This window comes from Aulonocara stuartgranti (genome assembly GCF_965226115.1).
Source record: "Aulonocara stuartgranti genome assembly, chromosome: 5".
NCBI lineage: Eukaryota > Metazoa > Chordata > Actinopteri > Cichliformes > Cichlidae > Aulonocara > Aulonocara stuartgranti.
The window spans coordinates 4,995,055-5,020,687 of record NC_138943.1 but is presented as its reverse complement, the minus strand read 5'-3'; the positions used below and the strand labels follow the sequence as shown (position 1 = coordinate 5,020,687).

The following is a 25,633-nucleotide window of genomic DNA, read 5'->3' as shown; positions in this document are numbered from 1 at the left end:
AATGAAGTTTTTTGTGTATTTTCAAGCTTTATTATATTGACTGTTATTAAAATCTATGTAGATGCAGGTGTACAGGTGTTATGCTTGCATTTAAGTGTGTGTGTGTGTGTGTGTGTGTGTGTGTGTGTGTGTGTGTGTGTGTGTGTGTGTGTGTATCCGTGCGTATTCTTGTCATTATAACTTCCTGTCTGCTGAGAGAGGAAGCAGACTCACCAGACTGTGAGAGACACGGGACGGGTATGGTGAAACTGCAGAGGGTATATTGTACATTTATGTTTAAGAATGTTTGTGTGTGTGTGTGCGCGTGTGTGTATGCAAAACGTTTTTGTGTGGTTGTGACAGAGAGAGAAGGAAGAATATTTGAGCTTACGTAAATGCAAATTTTGAGTGTCTGTCTCAAGATGTGTGAAAGCAGCAGTGAGTAGGAAAGTGCTGGATCCCGAGTGTGAGTCCATTTCTTCGCCCCGTGGTTCGCACCATCCTGAACCCACTGCCCTCTCATAGTGATGAAGGCTGATGGCTGTGAAATTACTGTGAAGCACTTTGGTGTCTTTTATGCGCGCCTCTTCGGCAACTGAGATGGATGGGATTTCTCTTCTCCAGAGAACTGCCGTCCTGCAGAGGAGCAGCTAGTGGGGTCAGAAGGAACGGTCAACAAAACTCAAAGACAGTCAGCGTGGTATGACCTGACATTTCCTCCTAAAACCGCTGGGTAATCTGATGAGATGGCCCGGGAGTCAACAGTATTAATGGAAAGAGGGGAAAAAAGTAAGAGTAGAACTGTAGAGGGGGGAAAAATGTCTGACTTAAAGCCTTTAAACACCGTCAGAAAGCAAAATCTGAGAAAACAATGGAGGCATTTGGAGAAAACCAACTATAATAAGCGAGAGTGTAAGTGGGTGAAAAGTAGTGTGAATGAACAGGACATTCAGTAACTGCTTTTCAGTATCTTGTGCCGTCTTTTTGTTTTCAATGTCTGTTTGTAAGAGCTGCTTTTTTGGAACCCCCCCCCCCCCCCCCCCCCCCCCCGGATCATTCAAACAACATGCTGTCTGACTTTGTCTTTGGGGGTGGTTTACAGTCGTTCCCAGAAGCAACAGCTGAAGGCGGGTTGAAAAGCAGCCTGTCAAACACAGGGACAGAATTGTTGCCACCGATAGTTGTAAATCAAATAGGACAAAGACAGCTTAGGGCTTCAAACCCCTCCTTATCTTTTATCTGTGCTGCTGCTCAATCGCAGTACAAACTTTTAGATATTTTGGTGCAACATCTCCCTCACCAAGCTATCATACATGCCAAGAAGGAAGCTGTAAAACGGATCTAAAAAGGGGAGGAAAGTCTTGTGAATGTGTAAAATGCACAAACATCTGTGGGGAGAAATAATCAACTTGTTCTACTTCTAAATTTGTGCCTCTTCTTCGCTCTATGAGAGGGCTTCGGCTTTTCTGATCATGTGAACGGCAGCAGTGACAGAAGCAGTGGTGTTCTCTTGAACCCAGGTTGTGTTTTGCAGCTTCTTTGCCTTTCCCACCCCTGAGCTCTATTTATTTATACACCCACTCACGTGGCAACACCCAGCACGCTAATTACCACTTATTCCCTACTGAAAATCATAACTTGTAACTCAGAGTTTGAAAAGCCACACTTAAAATCCACGTTCCATTTTTAGCGATGCGGCTTTTGCTCTTGGTTCACAACCTTTTTTTCTTCTTCTGCCATATCACCATAAAAACAAAGAGGAGGAATAAATGTGGATTTCGGGATAGAAAAATACTCCTGCAGGAGAATTCACATGTGGCTTTTCCCTCGTCTCTTTTCTCTTCGTATTTATTTGTTTGCAAATTAGGTCTCAGAGGAGCTTTTGTCTTCTTCTGCTGTCTTATTAGACTCATAAGGCCTTCCCCTCAGAGGCCTCGGCCAGGCTTAGCTGCTCCCAGGCATATGGCAGCAATAGAGTGCCATTAAATTAAAAAAAAAAAAAAGGCAGCACACACATAAATGCTTCACATCAGATGTCACCGCTTGTCAAGAGAAGAGTGACCTTTAACAGTAATATCTGTTCAGTCTCTTTCTATCACACTCCTCAGTTCACTGTTTCCAGCTTTCTCTCATTCTTTATTTTTTATCTATAGGAGGAACAAACTACACACTGGTTCATCTCTACATCTGGTTTCACACACCAACCAACTCTTTCTATCGGAGCACATAAGAAATTGAAGAGCCCAGATGGTTAAAAGAAGCTTTGTGTTGGATTTTCACATCCAGTGAACTTCTGCTTTTAGAAAATAAATCTGTTCTAAATGATTTAAGGTGGTTGAATGACTTTTGGCAGCACAGTGCTTGGATTCAAAATATTAGATGAACACATCGCAATGTAAAGGCATTTCAGACAGCAGGAGCAAATGGCCAGCATGGCTCTTTAGTTTTTATTATAGGCTTTGATTGTATTTGCATTTTTCCTCTTCTAATCACTGCATTGTCTTGGAGTGAACCGTGGCTAAACAGATTTTATGTAGTGGGATTTACCGCTGCAGAAGCCTCGAGTGTTTCTGCACAACTTATATGATACAGTTTGGGTTTTTGTAAACTCTTTTGCCATGAAAATGATTGAAAACCATAATTAGTCACATTTAATTAAGAATATCTGCCATATGACTCAGTGACACTAGAGTAGAAATGGATCTAAAAATATCTGATGTTAATAGGATGGCTTGGTGCCTAGTGATTGCTTAGAGGTTAAGAGTGTAAGATCCTCAACCACCGGTTGACCACTTTAGCAACCTGTCTCCAAACGGTTGCAGTCCAACTTCAACCGGATGTGGTCAGACAGCTGGACGAAGGTTCGTAAATGATTGTCATATGTTTTTATAAACGCACACAGATTCCTAAGACAGACTAATACAGATTTATTGCAATATGCTGTGAAATTATTCAATAGACTTGACTGGTTGCCAGTCAATACTGGTTGTATTCTGGTTATATTCCTATATAATCACACACACAGGTTACCAAGCAGCTAGACTGGACCACATTCGATAGAAGACTGATAACAGACTGACTCGTCTTATTGCATTTCTGTCACCATCTTGATGCGACAAAGTTGCTTGAAGATGGTAATGGACTGCAAATGATCACAAACCTGGTCGCTGTCTATGACGCAACTCTTTTAAAGAAAACCTGATTGCACATGGTCGCATTAATTTCAGTCTCCTGCCACTATTTACCATAAATAACTCTACTCTTGAAAGCAGCTCGGTGTCTTGTGGGTTAAATGGACTGACTGTTTTGCCTTTTGTTGCCTCACTGCATGGATGCTCATGATCACACACAGTGGATGAATCTACTTCGTGTCACTTTCTTTAGAAAGAAAAAAAAAAACAATCAAAAAAGTTATTATAGTGCGAGGGAATAAAAATAACCTCCAGACTAGCCAGACTAACTCTGATCATCAGATGGTGTCATTAACGTGTATTTTCGTCAAGATGAAAGGGTAATGAGCTGAGCAGATGAAGGGGAACTGCTCACAGGTCGTGCCATGAAAAAATAAATGTGCAGTGATGATGTAGGTCACTCTGTGAGATTAATGTCACTGCTCTGTGTTAGATTGCCGTGATAATGTCGGGCCAAGACGAAAGAGAATTGGTAAACTTCTGATGATTTGCTCTCACAGACATAAAAGGATGAACTTTTTTACCAGCCACTAAAAGCTGCCCGAGGCTTATTACCTATCCCTGCTTTCAAATGGCTTTATAAACCACTAGGTGTGATATAAGACCAGTGATATGACAAGCTATTTAGCCGTCCATTAGAGGCATGTAGACTTTAATGTGTCCTGGATTTGCTTGTTCTTTTTCCCCCCTGGATTTCTTTTTATTTAATAGTAAGGATCTGTGATATTTGATGTTAAACACAAACTCTACTTAAAAAAGAAAAAGGAAAATTTTGGCTCTTTTGTTTTTCTACTCAGGACTAACTACTAACCCAGAACATGAGGTTGTTTACTCACATGTTCAGTTAAGCCGGGGATGACCTGTGACATCTGTGGAGTAAGCCGGTCAGCCGGTGTCGTGCATCATGTGCTGAAACACAGGTCACTAAAAGGGTGAGCGGTCTGTTAGGACACGGGCGTTGCATGTATCCCTCAACAGTTACTGCTCTGTCCTGACGTCTGTTTGATATGCTTGAGTTGCTTCATTGTAACCAATAATGTGAAAATCTGTGAATAAGTGTCTCTGTTGTGCGATATTTGTGTCTAATATTTGCTTATTTAGTGGACAGAAAAATAATTACTGCTAACTTCTGTCTATTTTCTGTTTTATGATTTTATATTAGGTGGACTCTTTGATCAGTTTGGTAGATTGGAAGCCTTATTATGAAACAGTCACTTTGTGTTTGCTTTAAAGTTACAGTCCTAAAGGATAATAATTCATCTTGATGCAATAGAACGGTGTTGGCTGCGCTGTGAGACTTTTAATTAGTCATCACACGGTTAAATCTGTCAAGCAAAACTTCTGCATTCACTTCATCTAATCTGCATCATAAAGGTCCATATGGCACTTTTATGCTTTGTTCATTTATTCATTGACTGAGACGAGGTTTTTTTTTTTTGTGTTTTTTTTTTTTTTTTAAACTATCCCTGCATCTTTGAAAATATGCTACTTTACTCGAGGCTAAATCAAGGCTCTTTCACCATTGGCTCTTTGCATCCCCCCCCACCCCCCTTCCTTTTTGCCTCTTCATCCTCATAATCGTTGATTTTATGTGACATTGGAGTGGTTGATTACTCAAGTGGGATCTGGCATTTCATTGCTACGAGCAGAGCTGCGACAATGAGGCGTAGCCTTGCGAGGGTGGCATCTATCAAATGCTCCTGTGATTAGGAGGACTAGTTTCATTCGCCTGACTTCAGTGGATTCTAAAAAGCTGAATTTCTTTTTTCTTTTTTTAACATCTGAACTGCAGGAGTGTTGAAATTTTGGATGTATTTTCCTCCTCCTTTTCTTTCCTGGTTGGCCTTTTGTGGTTAGGGTGGTTTCTCAGGCTACCTGCAGGTTAACAAAACTCTGATCTTTCTCTTATCGTTGTCATTATCTTTTGCTGCCCTTGTCTTTCTCTTTCCCTTGGATTTGTCTTCTTCGACTCGTCAGACGGAGCTCCTTGGGCATTGTGTGCTAGGGAGAGCAGCAACAGTGGCACTGCTGTCTCCTCTCTGTTCATGTGCCTCAGCCTGGGCGAAGCTTTCGGGCAGGGGGGGCTGAATCATCTTGGTCATGTGACATAATTTGGAATTCACAATGCTTGATGCAGAAGTAGGAACAACATTATGGTGCTGGACACATCAATGAGGCTGTGCTGAGGATGAACGTCTGTGATATGGTGTCAGGAATTGGTCCAGTCAGAAGGGAAGGATGCACTGGAGCGAGGAATTATCTGAATTTTGGCTTGTTTGGTCTCGTGTTCGGACACTGTGTAACTGCTGCACAACAACAAAGGGTTATTGATTGGAACTGACCACTGAGTACCTCTGCTACATTGTGCCTGTTACTTTCACTACAGCACGCTTCTCTTCTGTTCACTTGGATTTCTTTCTCATGTGTGCACCTTTTTGCAAACTTGCATGCAAAATTAAATTATTATACGTGGAATTACATATTACATCATTGTTCTTTCCTATTTTAGGCACATCTTAACTGAACCGTGGTTATTAAGCGGTAGGCTGCCAATGGGCTCGCTAAGATCTCCCTCCTCTTCCCTCTTTCACATCAGTCAATTCTCTCGGGAGATCCCCAACTCTCAAGTTAACTCTTATTTCCATGGTAACTGAGGCAGGCAGAGAGGGCCACGCAGCCTTGGCCCCAAGCTACTCAGCTGCAAAGGCACAAATTTTGCATCATCACTGCTGCAGCTCCGTGGCATAGCATGCAAGAGGCCGTCGGATGTGGTTGTGGCAACTAGGTTAACTTGACCTTAAGTACATCTGGCGTGGGTGGACTAAACCGTAGACAACACACGTTTGAGATTTATTGAAAGGAAAAGCTCACAGGCCACTTTTTTAGGTACACCTGGCTAATACCTAGTTTTGGCTTCAGAACTGCTGTAATTCTTTGCGGCATAGATCCATCAATGTGCTGGAAAACATTCCTCAGAGATTTTGGTTCACATTGACATGATGGCATCACACAGTTGCTGTAGATTTGTCAGCTGTACATCAATCTCCTCTGCCACTTTGGCCATTTGAGTGTAGTACTTGTCATGTTCAAGAAACTACTTTGATGTGATGAGAGTTTTTTTTCTTTTTTTTTTTGACATAGTATGTTATGCTGCCGGATGCAGCCATCAAAAGATGTGCACACTGTGTTCAAAGAGCGATGGACATGGTCAGCAACAATACTCAGCTCGGCTGTGGCATTTAAACGATGCTAAGGGGCACAAGGTGTGCCAAGAAAATATCCCCCACCCCATCACACCACCGGCACCAGGCTGAACTGCTGATAGAAGACGGGCTGGATGGTTTCATGTTGTTTACACAAAATTCTGATGGTACCATCTGAATGTCGCAGCAGAAATTGAGACTCGTCACACCAGGAGATGTTTTCTATTCTTCTTTTGTCCAATCGTTGTGAGCCTGTGCAAATTGTGCCCCCAGTTTCCTGTTGTTAAGCTGGTGTGGTCTTTTGCTGCCGTCACCCACCTGCTTCAACTTTTTGCTCTTCTGCCTTGGTTGTAACAACCGGTGATTAGAATTGCTGTTGCTTTCCTCTTAGCTCAAAGCGCTCTCCTCTGAACAATTCTCCTCTCGTCTGACATCAACAAAGCATTTCCACGACTGCCGTTCACTGGATATTTTCTCTTTTTTTCAGACCTTTTCTCTGTAAACACACAGATGGGTGTGTGCAAAATCCCAGTAGATCAGCAGTTTTGGAAATTCTCAGACCAGCCTGTTTGGCATCAGCAATCACGCCACGTTCAAAGTCACTTAAATTACCTTCCTGTCATATTCGGATGCTCGGTTTGGTCTTCAGCAGGTCGTCTTGACCACGTCTGCAAGCCTGCAGGCATTGACTTGGCTGATTAGATATTTGTGTTAATGATCAGATGAACTGCTGTTTCATCATAGCCACGGTGTTACAGGTTTGGAAAGTGCACATGTGCTGTTGAGTGATAGTGTTGTCAGATCAGAATATTTTAGTCTGATATTAAAGAGTTGGAATAGCACTGCTGGTATTGTATTTGCTGAAGCCATCTTAATGGAAATATACCAGGAGATAACAGGAAGCACAGCTGGAAGAAAAATAGGGAAAATAAACATTTTAGGATCCTAAATGGTGAAATTGGAACAGAGCTCCAAATAAATCCGGCAGCAGGATTGCATCTTATCAGTGGCTGTGACTGAAGCCCACCTGCCTGCACGGTGGCTCGCTGAAGGCGTTTAAGCATCAATGTGGATCGAGGTTGATCCACCGTTGCCAATCCCCCGAGTGCTTGTTCAGCATCCCGCTGCTCCCTCGCTTCTTCTAAGCCACCTCATAATATCTTAGGTTGTCTCTCCACATGCCCACCTTCACAGTGAGTAAACAGGCCCCCACCATAAATCCTTCAATAGGATTCTGGATTATCCAACAAGGATTAGACCGCAACAAATCAAAAAGGGGCAGCCACATTAACAACACTTAGACCGATAATGTTAAATCCCAGAAACATCTTGAGTAGCTTCTTAATTGCACGTGCTGAAAGTCAGAGGATGTTATCCATGCAGAAGGTAAAGCCTGATGTGTTTTTGAATCTAGACAGTATTTCACGTTTTTAAAAATTAAGCTAAATACATTTTGAAAGGTTTCAAGGAACACAGCCCACCGTCATGCCGTCTATATGAGGTATTACCGAAGCCATAAATCCAAACAGGAGAAATGGAGCTGAGCTGCGATGAGTAAATGGCAACCGCTGCAGCTGTTTACAGCCTGAGGATGTGCCAATCAATACAGAGAAGAAGCCTCAGATATCCTCAGTGGAACAATAATCGGCAAGTGCCAAGTGTAACATTGGAAGTAAAATCAACTCTTGAGAATTGACTAATTCTTTTCTTGTAGTAAAAAGTTGGCATTTGAACCACTCAGTTCATTTCCAGGCTAGTTAGATGTTTGTGGGCGCCACCCTTATGAAAAGAGGTGGAGGAATGAGAAATTAAAAGGTTGATGATGCAAACCGATAATTAAGTCTCATCCATAAGGCTGGGAAGCCGTTAAGTTATTGATAACTCATCTGCATGACTGAAGTCTGTGTTAAAATGAAACCAGTAATGAGACCGTATCTCATTTTGGACAATCTTGTGTAGGCTAAGAAAATGTTTAGACGAGTGCACGAGGGAGTGAACGTCTTTGTAGGTCATCCATCCTCTCCTGCTCGAGAGAAAGTGGAGCTGGGAAGTGTCAGTTTAAGGAATGGCACATGTGAAGTGTTATGAATAAACTTTAAACAATGTCTAGGGAAAGCACAGCAGCTATGGATAAAAAACAGAGCAAGTGACAATTACAATTAGTGCGTGTAGATTTTTTTCTTTTCTTGTGTGTGTCATAAAGTCATCAGACCGTCGCATGTTTATCATATGAATTTGTGACCTCCACGTGTAGAATTTTTCTCAGTTATGTCAGTGTGTTTGCAGGAATGGTTGAGTAGAACTGAGTAGCAGTTGCTACCAACGTGGTGGTTTAGGGCAGCTTGGCTTGAGGTTGGGGATCTATCTGGAGAGGGGGATCAGTTGAAATGTTCTGGAAGCTTTTTAAATGATTGTGCCTCTCTCCCATCTGTCTCTGCACTGGATGTGATGTGACTCACGATGAAGCCTCGTTTGGTTGGTTTTCTCGGTACATCATATGAGCTCTCACGGAGAAAAGCGATTATTATGATTATCGTAGTTTAATCCTCTACTTTGGCCCACATCAAAATTAATCTTAAAATCTTTTTTAAAACTGCTGCTGTGTCCGCAGCGTTTGCTCTACAGGTATGATTTTACCCTCAAAACGTAGCCATCGCTGTCCTCTTTCATCCAATTAATTAATTAATTAATTAATTTTTATTCTGCTCCAGCTTTAGTTTGCTCACCGAGACCCTGCGAGCACCTTCTGCATCCCAATCCACAGTTTGTTTGGTCTTTCTGTTGCTTTCCCCGCGGTGCTATCTAACTACATCTGTTAAGGCAGCGTAACATACAATTAAAGTCGCTTTATAGCTCATCATGTGGAGGATAATTATAACACACAGCGGAATGCTAATTATATTAATGATCTTCTTTCCTAACGTCCTAGTAAAACCAATGTCATTTAGCTGCTACTTATGGACGTGCAGAGTGGCCTACTTTTCTGCACAGCTGACAGGAAGACAGAAACGGCTACCTGGCTGCCTGAATGCCTGTGTTTGGAAAGTAACTGTTCATTTGCTGCACTGACATCGTTTGGGGCTATTTGGTTGCATTAAGATAAAAAATATCTAATTTGTAAGAAATGATTCACTCTGGTGAGCATGTGCAATGCATCAGCCCCTTTTTCCATTCTCATTTTAATGCAGCAAAGAAATGATTGAAATGGGGTGGTTGCAAAAGCCTAACGTAGCTTATCAGCCGATCTCTAAAATGCTCCAAAAGACACCGCGTAATTGCAGCTTTTTAGCAGTTAGCTAATGTTTATCATGACTTGAAATGTTTTCATGTTTTCTGTTAATTCAACTGAAAATGATTCATCAAGATGCACATTAGCTGAGAAGCCGTAGTCACATTAGCCGATGAATGCTCCACTACGTTCATCTGATATGTCCTGACTTTTTGTATCCATAATTTGCAGCTCGGCTTATAAATGGGTTCTTTGAGCCTTTTCACTGAAATGCAGCAGCACAGCTGAGGTGAGCGAATCAAAACAGTAAACTGAAGATCTGAAAAAAACTACACAACTTACTAAGTAAAGCCCCTTTCAGGCGTGATGCATGATACATGCTATAACTAACTTTATTGATCTTTTTAAATAACGCCATTCAGACCCGGGCCACAGTGACATGCACAGCCATGATATTGGTGTTTGTCTCATAATGTACTATTCAGTCTCAGTTGTCTTAAAACATAGTGAAACGTTTTCCAATGTTTTAAAATAATCACTTAAAGTTGTCAGATGAATGGAATGTAAAGCACGCCTGAATGTGTATTTATATTTCACCTTTTACATTTAAGTTAAAACACATTTGCAAACGAATAAAGGGCCGAAATGCAAAAGTATAGAAAACATTGTATCAAACAAAATCCAGTCTAATCATTCGGCCGCTTTTTAAGGCGCCCACATATCTTAGTCCAGGGAGAGAAAGTTCCAAAGTTTAGCAGCTACATCCTTCAAAAGATAATCTCCTTTTGACTTGAGCCTGGAGTGAAGAACAAAAAAACAGACCCGACATCAGATTTTGGCCCGTGATAAAGGGCTGCAGTATTTATTTTTTCTTCTTCTGATTCTTTTTTTGTCATGGCTACTGCCTAAAAAAATGAAAAGCTCTCAATGTGATGATGAATTTTGAACTGCATCCTGAAACTGGTGGCAGACCCACGTAAAGAAATGTACGTTTGTGTTACATATGAAAGTTTGGAGATTGTGAGTGATTTCAACAACGACGGGATGAAATAAACCGCTGAGATGAAAACTTAAAGCCTAGCTCCAAGATGTTTACAGAGAGTAGAGTGAAACTCGAGGCAGCTGTAACATTTCACAATTCTCTGGGTTCATCACTAGAAGCGATGTTTCACATACAAGTAGTGAAATCATAAATTGTTTATAGCGAGTGTATCGATTCTAAGTTGTTTGTATACATATGTTAAGATAACTGAAGATGGTTGTTTTGGTGGTTGGTTATTCAGATGGATGGTTGTAATTTATTTATTTCATTTGATTTATTTTGTTATTTTTTTATTTAAAAGAAAATCAAGCTGGGCATAAGTGCTTACATATTTGGTTTGGCTATGTGTTTGATTAGGATTACTCGTCTAAATCAGTGCAGGAAGAGGCAAAAAATGTCAAAGTTAAGCTTTTTTGGGAGGGGGCAGGGGATATGCTTATTTTGCACGGGAAATGTGAAGTGGAAATGGGGAAGTGGCCCGCATTACTGGATGCTATTTCCTTAAAAAAATCTGAGAAGTTTCCCATCCATTATTTTTTTTTAAGGAAATAGCAAAAAATACATTTTGTTCATTTTAAATTTTTTTGGAAAAATGTCATTTTTTGTTAATGGAGCTTCAAGAACCCCCTCATGGTATTTAATCTGAATCATTTTATAATGTTTTACAGAAATACCAGCCTAGCATTTTATATATTAGAACCGGCTTCCCCTCATATCACAGTTTTAGAGGGTTTATAAAGGGCTGTGAGATGGTGGGTATATTGGATAAAGCACTCTAATAGGTATCAGTGTGGTTTAAGAGATACTGTGGCAGCTATTATTGCAGCACAACAAATATTTGTCTCTTTAATATAAAAAGGGACACACTGGAAAGAAAATCAATTGTCCATGAGGAATAATCTCAGACCTGAACCTCAAGCAGGCTCTCTCATACCACAGTCTTTACTCGATCCTCACTTTACTGGTGATTCCCTCTTATCAGTGAGCAATGGGTGTGAGATATGACCAGACTGACTGGATTGGTGGCAGTCAGGATCATCAGATAAACCCTTAAAGTAAGAATATCCATTCTAATAACTGTTCTTCTTTTGTTCTTTGAAAGACATTAAAATAAAAGATAAGAGCATCTGTGCATCCGTTAACTTAGCAGTGATCTACAGAGTTTTGTGAACTGAAACAAGTAGGGTCTTAAAATGAACCCAGAATGATCTACATCTGTATAGCTGCATTAAGGGGGAAGGCTGTTCAGTAGATTCAGCATGCAATGAAATGATCAATGAGAACTCTGTATATTCAGATGAAAGTGCACAAACCTGGTGTAGAGACATGTATTTAAAATTTAATCTCAAAACTCCACACAGTGTTTAGAAATGACTGCTTGTTTTTGCATGAATGTTTAAAGGTAGCCATTTATTGCTTTAACAAACACAAAAAATTTCAATACAGCTGCAAATGTAAAACTGAAATATGCTGCTGTATTGGAAAACTGTACAGTTGGTGCTGTAAACTGTGCAGTTTTAAATAGGTCTGTGTTGAAAAAGAGGTTTTCTACAGGATAATTGACGAAGAAGAAGAATGAACTGGACATTTTTTCCAAGTATTTTATGAATTACTGGTCTATCAGTTGTAAAACATGACTTTTAAAAGTGGCAAATAAAGTTTCAGAGCTCAAGTTGTCATCGAAAATCTCTTCTTTTATCTGATCAACGGTTCAAAATGTTTCAGTTTTCAAATTATATATGACTAAGGGAAACCCGTGCACCAGTCTTTTTCTGATATTTGTTAAATGTTAACAGTTGTTTTTCTGTCAGTCGACTTTCTGCATTACTTTGACTATTATTGAAACAGCACCAACTGTCCGCTCTGTTGGCAGCTCTGTGAAAGCACCCCGTGGTAGACCTGTTGCTAAATGCTTTAATCACCGTAGTGAAATGTTCACAATAACAGTGCAAACACATTTTAGCACGTTGATTCGCTAACCAGCCATAAAAAAAATTGCACACTTACTAGTTTTGCTTTATTTGTTCAAAACGTCTTGCACCAAATTTACCATACAGTCCATCCTGTGGCACACCTGCCAGGTCTGAACGTCATGGAAATCCACCTAAGACTTCTTAAGAAAACCACAAATGTGGATCTTATGATGATGTTAAAGTGAAAGGTCCTTGAGAGGTATTCTTTAGTGATAACCCCAATTTCACAGATATCCGCCCAAGACTCTGATCTGTGAAATATGTTCTTTGTTTGAAAAGAATAATTGAAGAAACGCCTCAAAAAGTAACTGTTTATTGATAATAACTTTGATTTTAAACAATTAAATATCAGTATCATGTAATGTCACATACAGTATAACGTATTGCACACTATACTCTACACCTACAGGAACTGCTCTGACATTGAAACCCATGCTACGAAGCTCCTGGTGCACAGATTTTGTGCTGATGTTAATTCCAGATGAGGTTTTGGAGTGCTGCTGTCATTGAGTCCAGCAGAGTGTTGCCACTTATATGCACTGTGCACCCACTCTGTGAGACCCCTCTCTGTTGCCATGGTTCTTAATTGTTTCCACATGTACAGCTTATCCAAGCTGACTTGTTGCAATGGTGACGTCCTTTTACAGCATCACACTTGAAGTCAGTGAGCTCAGCGAAAAACAAGCTTTAGCTTTCACAAATGTTTGTAAAGCCGAAGTGCATGGCCAGGTGCTTGGCTTTATACACCTGTGACGATGGGAATGAAAAAATAACTGAAGAGGTGTGGCCCAATAGTTTTGTCTATAAAGTCGATTTTTAACTATAAACTAAGGGTGACGACCATGTATTTATAATAACCATGATACATAAAAAATAAATATAGATGTTATGTTGTTAATTCACATATCATTGCAGATAGTAGCAGTGGTAAGTGAACTGGTTACTTACCACTGCTTACCAGTTTGTTTACACCACTGTGCTATTTTCATATCATGAAAGCCCTCCTCTAAAGGAAGGAGTCTGGTTCTATGTGTGTGGCCACCTTACACTTAGTGGGTGTATTGCTGTGGAAGGAATTCGAGCATTGAGTGAGAATTTGTTTGCATGAGCAGTCCTCATATGATGGTTTGCGCTCACCCTTTGCAATGGTATGCTAATGTTGAAGTCCTGCGTGAGCCTTTATCATCAGAAGGTGTTGGCCGGTGTTTTTGAACAGGCACGGCGGTAATATGTATGTGTATTATGCACAGTGGAGTACTTAGGGCTTTAGTTCAGGCGTAGCCGGCTCATTTATTCCATCTCCTGTAGACCAGTGAGCCTTGTGATCTTTGCTGACTTGCTGTGTATTATTATCAGTGCATTATTATCATCCCGAAATCACCTACTGGAACTACTCCTTCAAAATGTTATTTTGCTAGCTTTAGGCAGTAAAGAGGAGTTATAGCTCTAATAAGAGAAGACTTGGAAAGCTATAGAGTCCTTTTTGGTCCTGTAGATATCTCATAGTTTAATTCAGAGCATGCGTCTTTGTGTGGAAATATCTTCTTATCAATAATCTGTGTTCAGGAAAGTTGGGACCTAAATAACTGGTGTAGGATTTTCTTCCATCTCCAACTCATGCATACACACACACACACACACACACACACACACACACACACACTGTACTTGATGATAACAGGAAGGAAGGGTGGGTTTCTGTTCCTGCACCGTTATTTGTTGATGTATCTTTTATCTTTGGGGAAGCATCTCGTCCAACTCCGTCTACTCCCTCAGTGGGAATTTATGGGACCCACCCAGGAAGACGTGCATGGGATTTGTGTTAGTGGATTGTGCGGTATGCAGATAATTGCCATGGTGATTCCTGCATGTAATGGATTGCTTTTTAAAGATTTTTCTGTTTGTGTGTTTGCTCCGTCCCACAGGGTACTGGTACAGACTGATAGGAATCACATTCATGGGTTGTCGCCAACTCAATTTTACTTTCTGCGCTTTTCTTTCCCTCCTGTGAATCTTTTGGTACTCCAGAATCTGTCTGTATAACTTATGACTGCATTTTACCCCTTATGCCCTCACTCTACGGTTTATATGTCAGGTATCTTCTGAAATTCCCCTTTCCCTTTGTCATAAAACGGCTGTGCCATCAGTGAGATAAGTCCATGTGCTGCTGATCAAAAGTAGAGCAGCCATCTCAGTGTTCCAGTTTTTATCACTCGTGCTCTTGTATGTTCAGCATTATAAGGCCAGCTGATTGGTATATGGAAATGATGATGTGGTTCTTTCTAGAAATAAGAGAAAGATCTGCCTGTATAGTTAGATTATTGCAACTTCTTTCAGACAGAAAACGTCGATCCGAGTGTGAGATTTTTGAATAAAAGCCAGCTTTCCTTCATTTATCCAGGTAAAAGTCTTATTGTGATTGAGATCTTTTTTTCAGGAGAGACGTGACCTAACTGCTGAACTTTCTTTTTTCAAGCACAGTCGACTCACGTCTTTGAGTATTTGCACGAGGGTTAATCTGTCTCTGTTAAATCTGTGATCGACTGGTGATCTGTTCAGGGGTCACGACACTGGCTGGATAAGTGGTTAAGAAAATGGATACATTCAGTAACATTCAGGTCCTTTAAACTGCTACAATGTTTTCTGACAATTAGACACAGGAGACGCAAGTTAACTAAAAAGTGAACTTGGAAAGTAAGTCAAGCAGTTCAGTTAAAAACCTGTTGGTTTTTGTTTTTGTTTTGTTTTTTGTTGAAGCTTACTAAAGCTGCTAATTGACTTTTTAACAGAGCTTATAATTTTAATTATAGCGATAAAGTTATGAGGTTTTGGTGTTATTCGTTTTTAGTCCCCTGTGACAGCTAAAATGCTCACAAAGTTATCTGTTAATTACAGTATGGTAATTAGTTTATGTTGCTAAAAGGGTGTTATTTGTTGTGGGTTTTTTGATGATAATGTTTGCTTTCTGTGGTTTTTTATTTTAAAAGTGTTTCAGCGATCGATCTTTCAGCTGGTAGGGGGTTTATTTTGAAGTCTCTCGTTATTGCAAATCACGTCACGGAGATTTGACCTCAGTGGAATTTTATTTGAAATGAGACGAGTCAGTCACAACAGCATCACTAAGTCACATATACACAAAACAATATTGATGCAAATAAAATGTAGAAAATTTGATTCATTTCTTTTAAACTACAGCTGCATGTTGTGCTACCTAAAGTGTGGACACGCTCAACGAGAAAATAAAATATGCTCCTGTTTGTTGAGACATTTCTGTTTGTTGTTGTGTCTTTCTCTCTGATTTTTAGAAGGTCTATGGTCCTATACTTTATACACTCTCTGCCCTTTATATGCTTTATTAAAACTACAGTTTGCATAAATTGTAAAGAATCTGAATTTCATGAGCAATTTAATGAATTCTAACACAAATCGAGTCAGACAGGCCAGACACAACAATATAAAATACACATTAAATGATAGCTGAAATAAAATACCAATAGCATGGTTCATAAATATTAAGTGACAACACTCCTCTAGTGGATTGCATCCATTGTTGTCTGACGTTTTATTTTTCACACCTCTCTTATCGTCGCACATCATAACTCCAAAGCATATTCACCCTGTCACAGACAGAGCAATTTTGCATCGATGCAGTTCAGCCTAAAAACCAATGGCACATTACGCTGTCTGATGTGTCTGAGTGTGTCTGCGCTGTCTGCATGCGCATTTGTGGATTTTCACATATTTATAAAATGTATAATTTCCACAGCTATCAGACTTCTGCTGCCGACAAACACTATTATAAAACTGGCACCTTCTGATTGCTTTTCCAGACTTAGACAATGAGAAAGACAATGTGTGTGTCGACAGTATGTTAACGCAGAGGATAACCTGCAAATAAAAAAGTGAAGGAGAAATGACATGCTCACAATCATTTCTCATGGGCATCGGTAAGGTGTAATTGTTTTTACACACCTATAGATGGAGGTATAGGTGGACAAATGTTTAATTAACTTATTAAAGAAATTAAAGATTAAAAAGATGTGGGGCTGCCAGGACAACTTCAGCACGCCACGGCATGAATTCAACAAGTATCTGGTGAAGTAGTATTTACAGCAGAATGAGATTGAGGGAGATTAATAGCGGGGTCGGTGAAGAGTGATAGTTGTTGCTCAACATATCGGTAGAATAACATATTTGAGACTTGCCTGAGGAGGTAAATGTATTCTGATTTCCATTAATAGGAAATGAACGGCCAGTTAATGTAGTTTGTAAAGACGGGGCTGATTTATTGGCTTACACACATGCCATTAATGTGTGTGCAAACAGTGGTACCGTGGGACCTTAAGCCTGTGATCTGGTTAGTGAATATGAAATGTACTATATGAACAAAAGTATTGGGTCACACCTCTTGCCTAAACATGTAATGGCCATATTCAACCAGAAGGCTGGTTATACCAAATCTGTGAGTATTTCCTTGTAGAAAATGCTGAGCACCTCCCAGCTGTACTTTGGGACTAGATTGCAGCTGAACTCTAGCATCCCTGCATGTAAGAGAAGGGGAATAGCTACTTTGGGAAAAAAAAAATCAATATTCTTTCATGACCTCCTGAAGTCCTCTCATTACAGCTTTGCACTCATCACACTCGGTCGGTAACTCGTGGGTGTAGTGAAAAAGGGAAATGGACTTGTATTGTGCCTTTTTTCCCCTTTTAGTCGTTCACAAAGTGCTTTACACATTTTGGCTCACACATACTCTCACATAGCACTGGCAACTGAGCTTTCATGCAAGGTACTCGTCTACCATCCCGAACAACTTTGGGTTCACTTTCTTGCTCAAGACACTTGGCATGCAGACAGGAGGAGGTGGGTGTTGTGTAGGCAGCCCTCTCTTCCCCATACAGACAATTTAATTTGTAAAATAAGAATCAGGAAAGTGTAAATAAAGTGGATGAGGGTTCTATCCTGAATGCGTTTATATCTTCATCTGTCTTTATATTTTGCTTTCTTTCAGACGTCCTATGACCAAAATAGAGATATTAAAGTGAGTTCGTCGTAAGATTCTCAAATAATCGAATTATTTTAATAGATAGTTTTTGTCTTTGATTGCCTTAGTGGCAATTTAAACTCAGTCTGAAATTAGAAGAGACAGTGGCATGTGTCGGCATTCAGTCGGTGCTTGATTTGTTACTTAGCAGAAATATTTAGCTACGAGGGGGCTGTTATTCTCTGCTGTGGTCGATCACACTGAATCCTCAGGGACTCTAATATGACTAGACACATATTGAGGTACTCCATTTGACATCAGACATTTCATCTCCTTAATATAAAGAAATTGCCTGGAACGGGGGCCATTTTTTTTAACTTTGTGTGCTTGATGGATGCAATTTATATTCAGCTATAGTCTGCGCACCTAGCCAAATGAAGGACCTTTATATTTTGAAATCCAGGAAAACACAATCTCTCTCATTTTATAAGAAAATAACAGAGGATGCAGCTGCAAAGTGATGTTAGTCCCATAGTTCCTCTGAGGCTTCGTGTTTACAATCCGGTTGTACACTGTAACAACACAGGGCTGCAAATTACAGAGCCCCCATGGCAACATAGGTGGGAAAAGATCAATAACTCATGGCCACAAGCTGGTAAGGTGTGGGCACATGATAACTCAATTGTGGCTACATGACACTGAATCTGTTGTTTACTGCACACTGGACGAGCTCCATGCATGAAGCATAGATACATTTGATTTGGATTGATCTTATTTTTGCGACGCATCATAATATCCCGCAATGTTTGTCACGCTTGTTGCCAGACGATTGCACCACTCACCTTATCGCTAATGTGCTAATCTCCATAAAGCTTTAGTCTGACATATATATTAGCCTTCAGTCTCTAGGCACAGACTTTCAGAGTAAACAAAACTGTATTTATGAACAAAGCTGTCGATTCCACCTCACAACATTTTTCAAATTTATTGCTGAGCAATGTTTAGCGCGGTCAGTAAATAACATTCTACATCTTGTGGTCACCATTTACTTGTGAGTTTCCTGAGCCTTATTAAAAGGCAATAAGCAGGTTTTTGCTTTAACTCATTGTGAAGTAAATGTTATGCGTGTATAATAACACATGTTGTTAGACTATATATAGAACCTCCTAAAAAGCCTGGATTGGAGAACCAAAACTGGGAAGCTGGATAATGATTTCATTTCCCTGTGAGCTGTTGTTAGCATGGATTCGTAGATCTGCCAAGTTTTTCTAAGCACTCATGGTCACCCCCAGAAATTTCCAATATATGCAAATTATTATTGTTATTTAGTTATTTATTTTTTACAAGTGCTAAATTAAGGACTTGGAGATAAAAGCAGAAGTACTTCACTCACCATCAACCACACAGTCTTAGCTTTATTACATTTGATAGTCATACATGTGCATCTCTTTGTCAGTTGCTACTGTAATGTCTAGCCAACACTCACTTATCTTCTCCTAATGCATTACTAACTTGTGGCCACCCAATAAAATATTAATGCAGAGCAATTATATTTTCCCACCCATGTCACTGGGGAGGAAAATGGAAGAAAACGAGGGAAGTGTTTATGGCGTTTATGGGATGCAGTCAGACTGAGCTTGCACTGTATAACCTTGGTTCAGTTCTCTGAGCACTCATCATTATTTCCTCTCTTAGATTTTGCACAAGTGCGTGATGCTGCAGTAGCCCATTTTCTCTGGTTTGGTTCAGCGTCTTTGGGTTTTAAGAGCAACTCAAGTTGTAGACGTACTGTGACGATGCCAAAAGTGTTCAAAGTAACATATAACAGTTATACTGCTGTGGTGTGGGTGAATATCAAAAGCTTAACTGAGGTCTAATCAATGCAGGTTTTAGGAAGCTGTGTAATAGAAATAGGTTGATAATGGCTGCACTTTAATCATTCTATTTTATTATGGAAAAAGGACTCCCTGAGCCACATTTTACTCAGAGCACAGTGTTCTTCCATTATGACAATCTGCCATTATTTTTAAGCAGTGCTTCAATTAAATCCCCACATAGAGGAAACAACTCAGCCAGTGTGCTTAAATACTGAACCTTCCACTTCCATTTGTATTCAGCTTCTTATCGTGACCTCCCTCTGTAGCGCACTCTGCCTCCCTGCTCTTTATTAGCTGTCACAAAAAAATGCAGGTCATATCATGGGCGTTCGCCTGGGAGCTCGAGCTGTTCTTAACTTTCAGAAGATTTCTGCCAAAAGATGCCAGGCACAGCTCCTCCCGAAGACCCTGCTTTTCATCTGCTGCTCGTTTTTTTCATGCAAAAGGTTCTTGAAAGGAGCTGAAATATACTCGTGCTCAAAATAAAGAAAAGATGGCGCAATCTAAACCGCATATTGATGTTATAATGAGCAGAGAAGTGAAATATTGACAAAATGTCGATACATTCAGCTAGGCAGGTTTCAATTAGTACTCTGTACCCCCAACAATACACTTTACAGTTTGAGATGACGGGTTTATTGATTGGTTGGTTGGTTGATTAAGTTTTTTCTTCTCCTCTCACAGAACACACAGACTGTTCTTTATTAATTACTTTACTAGAGTTGAATCTAAATCAGAGGTTATATAGTAAAGGACAATGGACCTGCTCAGTATTGATTGACATTTTCTGTGGTAAGATACTGGGTATCTCTCCCCATTAGATGACCAGATGTGGAGCAAACAATGTTACAGTTGTCAGCATGGCAGATAAATGTTACCGTGTGAGACGGATAATTCTGCCAATCGGTGTAATTACTTTGATGTTTAAAAGGATAATTGCATTCCTGAATATGAGTGATTGGCATCTTGTTGTGTAAAGTGCTTGAATTCATGACACATTATTTATTTTTTAAACATCTGTGGAAATTGTTGTTACATTTTTAGTGGCCAAGATCAGTTGTTACAGAACAAAAATGCACATCTGAGCATTCACATCAAAATTTGTCAAATGAGAAAAAGGAAAATGTGATTTTAAAATAGTCTTTATAGAGAAAGTGAAGCCTGATTTTAGGTAGACAGCTGTACAAAGATTATTGTGAAACGTGCACATGCTGCGTGATGTCAGTGTGTACAGAGCCATGATGTGATAATTACCATCTCATGTCTCTCTCTCAGCGTTCAGCATCATAATCTGATTCAACCACTCACGAGGTGTCTTTTGTCTGGGAAGATGACAGCCATACCCCCCCCCCAAAAAAAAAAAAAAAGCAGGAGTAATTATGACACTCAGAGGAGCCCTACGTGCCACTTCCTGTTCAGGCCGGCAGGTTTAGCAATCAGACAGCTGGCACTTGATATGTTGTGAATTGTGGCAGTTTTATCTGTCTGGGAAGACTAACTGTGTAATCCCAGGCATTGTTACATCATCACCATCTTCCGTCACAACAATCCCCACCTCACCCTTCGCCCATTCCTCTGTATTTCCAAGGTCAGTTGAGTAACATCCTGGCTGGGCTGATAATTTGAGAGATTGTCCCTGCAGAGATGCATCACGATTATACTGCAGGATTAATGGATTGTAGATTGATTGGTGATGTCCCCTTAACTAAAAGGTTAAGTTGAAGTGCACCTGCAGCCTCTTCAGCAATTAAAAGGAATTAAGGTATATAGGGTGTTGTCGTGCTTTTAACCTGGATCTGTTAATTTGTTTATTCTCCAAACAGCCGAATAACCACGCAACACACGTGCCTCACAAGCGGCGAAAGAAACGAAAAGATCTTTCAATTCTCAGCCACAAAATGGACTTTAATTATGCGAAAGCAAGGGGATAAATTTATAAAAGGAAGTGCAGTTTTTCAAAGCACTCGAAGACATCCTGGAAGTGTATGTGCAACGTTCAGCTTTATTGATATTCCTTTTCTTCACTTTGCCAACAGTTCGTTACCTGCTGAGGAACAATGTGAGTCCAGACCTCTGCAATGAAGACGGCCTTACAGCTCTGCATCAGGTAAGATTATCTGTCTCCACCTGTCCTTCTTTATGTCCATCTTTGACTTTTCTGATGCGTTTTAACTCTGCCTGTTTTTTTTAAAGAAGATTAAGAACTTGATGTATAATTTGAGTCTCATTTTTTTAATCCAGTTTTTTTTATACTGATTGTTGAATTTCCTGATTAAGACATGCAGAATATGTCAGTATTTTACGAGCATTTTTTAGTCATATACACCCCCAGCTCTAAAAAAGTTGGGATGCTGTGAAAAATAAAGCTATATTTTATTCACGATTGAACATAATCGACAAATATTAAGACAAATATTACCTCATATTGAATTTGATGGTGGCGATAAATCAAACAAAAGCTGTAAGGGTGCAACAAAAGGCTGGAAAAGTTAAAAGAAACAGCTGGACAAACATTTTTCAACTGATTACTGGTTATTTGGTAACGGATCCAACAGGTTCTATTGTGAATACAATATGGATTTATGAGATTTGCCAGTCATTAAAGTCTGGTTATATTTATTTTTCATGTGAAATCCAAACATGTTTGGAATTCGGTTTATATGCAGCCCTTTTAAAAATATGCACCTCAGTGGAGTATTCCTGTATTTTGTGACAGTCTCTTACCTCTACCACTGAGCTTCAAGAAGCAAAAAAAGGCACCAACTGGGGAGGTGAAAATAATAATTAGGTAGAGGAAATGTTCAGAAAAATGCACCGTTAATCATTTTAATTGGGGCAGCGCTGACATTTACTATTGTTAGACACATAATATGTGTAAAACGTTTTTTAATCTCTTTGTTTTGATCATGTGTTTTTCATTGAACGCTGTAACATCAAGGCTTTTTCTACCTCCACCATCACCATCTCTTTGTTGAAATGTAAATGGTAAAATGGCCTGTATTTATATAGCGCTTTACTAGTCCCTAAGGACCCCAAAGCGCTTTACATATCCAGTCATCCACCCATTCACACACACATTCACACACTGGTGATGGCAAGCTACATTGTAGCCACAGCCACCCTGGGGCGCACTGACAGAGGCGAGGCTGCCGGACACTGGCGCCACCGGGCCCTCTGACCACCACCATTAGGCAACGGGTGAAGTGTCTTGCCCAAGGACACAACAACCAAGACTGTCCAAGCCGGGGCTCGAACCGGCAACCTTCCGATTACAAGGCGAACTCCCAACTCTTGAGCCACGATCGCCCCTAATGTAATGAAATAATTTCCAGAGAGGTTTGCCTGGGTGGGAATTAATGTTTGAGGTTTTCTGACATTGAAAAAATGATTTTTAATAGTCCGGAAATGAGTTCAGTTTTGGGGAAATGAATCATTTTTTGCCATCGGATATTCATAGAGGATGTGAGGCCTGTTTTCACTTGCTAATGAAAGCTATTACTGACATGATAATCAAAGCTTCCCCCTCAACCAAATCAATTCTGCGTGTCACTTTTCATTTTAAACTTCTCAGTAAACAAAGTCAGCCTTTGAATTTAAAAAATAAACTTTTTTGTACCCCAGTTGTAGGTTTTCTGACATCGCCATTATTCAGTCCCAGCGTCCATCGCTGAGCTGAAAGATTCCTGGAAACATGGGAGCAGGAGAGAACCTTTTATTTTGCAGAAAGCTGGATTATTGAAGGAGCAGGATGGCCATAAACTTGCTGGTATAGCTCACTGCATCGGTTTGTTTGTCCCTCCTGAGCTGAAATGTCAATTGCTGAAGCAGCTCGTAGAGTAAACTCTAGATTTTATTTAGGTCTGGATGGCAACTTTATGGGTGAAAAAGCAGTTGTTTACAATGTGGAAGTCATCAAACTTTCTCAACCTTCCCCAAGTGGGGTCACATTTTAATGTAAAATAAAAACAAATCTGACTTCCTGAGTGATGACATTTAAACATTTCAGAAGGCCCGATACTTATTTATGACTTTGGCTTCCCCTCTGCTCTTTAGCTCCTCGTCCCCCGCTCTTCTCGTTTGTCTCCTTGTGCAATTTCAGTGTACCCCTGACAGTTTATGTCCTCTCTCCTTCTTTAGCTTCTCAGTCTGCTTCAGCTCGAACAGCCGTCCTTTTCTCTCTCTCCTGGTTGTTCACAGCCTAATATCCAGGCTCCTGCTGAGAGGCGGTGAAATGAACAGGGGAAGAGAAAATTGAAGTCCATCAGTCACCAACAGTGTGAATGCTGTTTTTAAAAGTGGTGGGCTGCCAAGAGATCAGATTGACTTTTCAGCTTTGAATGTGTGTGTACCTGGTAATCTGCTATTTGGATGGGTCAGCCAGTGTCTTCAAGATGAGACCTTTTCGTGACTATGAATAGCAACACACATACAGACACACACGCGCACACATGCATGCGCTCACACTGTAAAAAATTACAGTCACACAAAGGAAATTCACACAAATGCTCTTCTGTGTTCATTTTGTCATCTTGTTTTTCAGAAGCTAGATTAAGCAGAGACAGTAAACTAGATACTGAAATGGATGTTGGGGAAAGAAATGAGTGTGAGAACACACACATACACACACATACAGACACACACAGACACCCGACAGAAGGTGAGATAAATGAAGGAAGGTAGCAGTGATGTTCTCTAAATGAAGTGTCATACCTGTCCTGGACTGGTCTCGCTTCACTGACTCGAGACATTAATCAGGAGGCGTCCTGCAGGGGGTCACTGTATGTACAATAACACAACTACACACACTGCAGTATTTACTACAGTTTTTTCGATGAATGCATCCAGATTCCTTTAGCTGGGATGTCTAAAATCAGCGTACATGCATTTGTCTGTTTGCGTAAATGTGAGTGGAGCGTGGACACGAAACACAGCCTCAGTCCTTCATTTTAAGGAAAACTGCTGTATTGGAAGTAGTAGCCTGCCAGTTCAGAGGGCTCACCCTGAAAATATCTGAGGGGGAAAAACTTGCTTTCACTGTTTCTGTCTGTTAAGTATATGCACATGCACAGTATTACAGTACTGCCATACAGGCAATAACAGTTTTACTCTACAGTGATTTGCAGCATTTAAACATGTTTACTGCTCTTTTATTTCATAAGTTCTGACATCCAGAGTTCAAATTAGCACCCAGCAAACTGCCAAATGTGGGTAAATGTTCCATTTAGTGGATGAGCCTCAGGGGTGTAGCTTCCACTCTGGTGGGTAAATGTTCGTGCCAAAATAATCATGTAATAAAACACAGCGGTGAGAGCCTCTAATGTGTTCTGGTGTCATTTTCAAGCACCCTGCTGTAGGGGGTCAAGTGTGACAAGTTTGATGAGGAAGCTTGTCGAGTACAATAGTAAAGCATACACTGGGGGAAAATCATTATTTGATCCCCTGCTGAATTTGTATGTTTGCTCACTTACAAAGACATGAAAGGTTTTATGGTGGTTTCATTTTAAGGGACAGAGATAGAATATCAACCAAAACTCCAGAAAAAACACAATTTCAGCTTTTTTCTTTTTCTTTTTAAAGTTAAAATTTAATCCCAACCAAACATGGCCTAGTAGTTGGAGAAAGCCTTGTTGGCAAGTGGTAAGACATTTCTTGTCTCATCTCAGCTGGGAGTTTGGCCCACTGCTCTTCTCTAAATTCTCTAAATCTTTTAGGACAGCAGTCCCCGACCCCCGGGCCATAAGACGTTTGGTACCGGGCCGCGAGAGTTGAGGCCCGGGTTAAAATCTATGGCTTTCAGGGTTTTAATTGGTTTTTAGCGTTATTTTTTTTTTAAAATGGTTTTTATTATTAACTCTGTTTCCCTCGGTCTTTTCCCGTGTGTTATGAATAAATCTTCCTTTTTTTGGTACCGCTACTGGTTTTATTTTGTTGTATTTATCTGCGACACCTTAAAGACCTATAATTCAATTCAATTTAGCTGCCTTTAAAGGAAAATATTGTCAGACATAAACCGGTCCGTGGTGCAAAAAAGGTTGGGGACCGTTGTTTTAGGAAGCTTCAGGTCTGAAGACTGGCTAAGCCACTGCTTCAGCCACTCCTTTGTTGCCTTTGTGATATGTTTTAGGTCATTGTCATGCTGGAAGACCTTGTCCCAT

The 25,633-nt window shown here is 40.2% G+C and overlaps 1 protein-coding gene across 4 annotated transcripts in view; it reads left to right on the top strand.

Moving 5' to 3' along the window:
- ppp1r16b (protein phosphatase 1, regulatory subunit 16B) overlaps positions 1 to 25,633 on the top strand; it is a 92,049-nt gene that overhangs the window by 32,867 nt on the left and 33,549 nt on the right. For all 4 annotated transcript variants that reach the window (XM_082534241.1, XM_082534238.1, XM_082534240.1 and 1 more), the window contains exon 3: positions 21,515 to 21,585. In XM_082534241.1, coding sequence (XP_082390367.1) covers positions 21,515 to 21,585 — 71 coding nt within the window. The remainder of the gene's footprint in view (positions 1 to 21,514; positions 21,586 to 25,633) is intronic.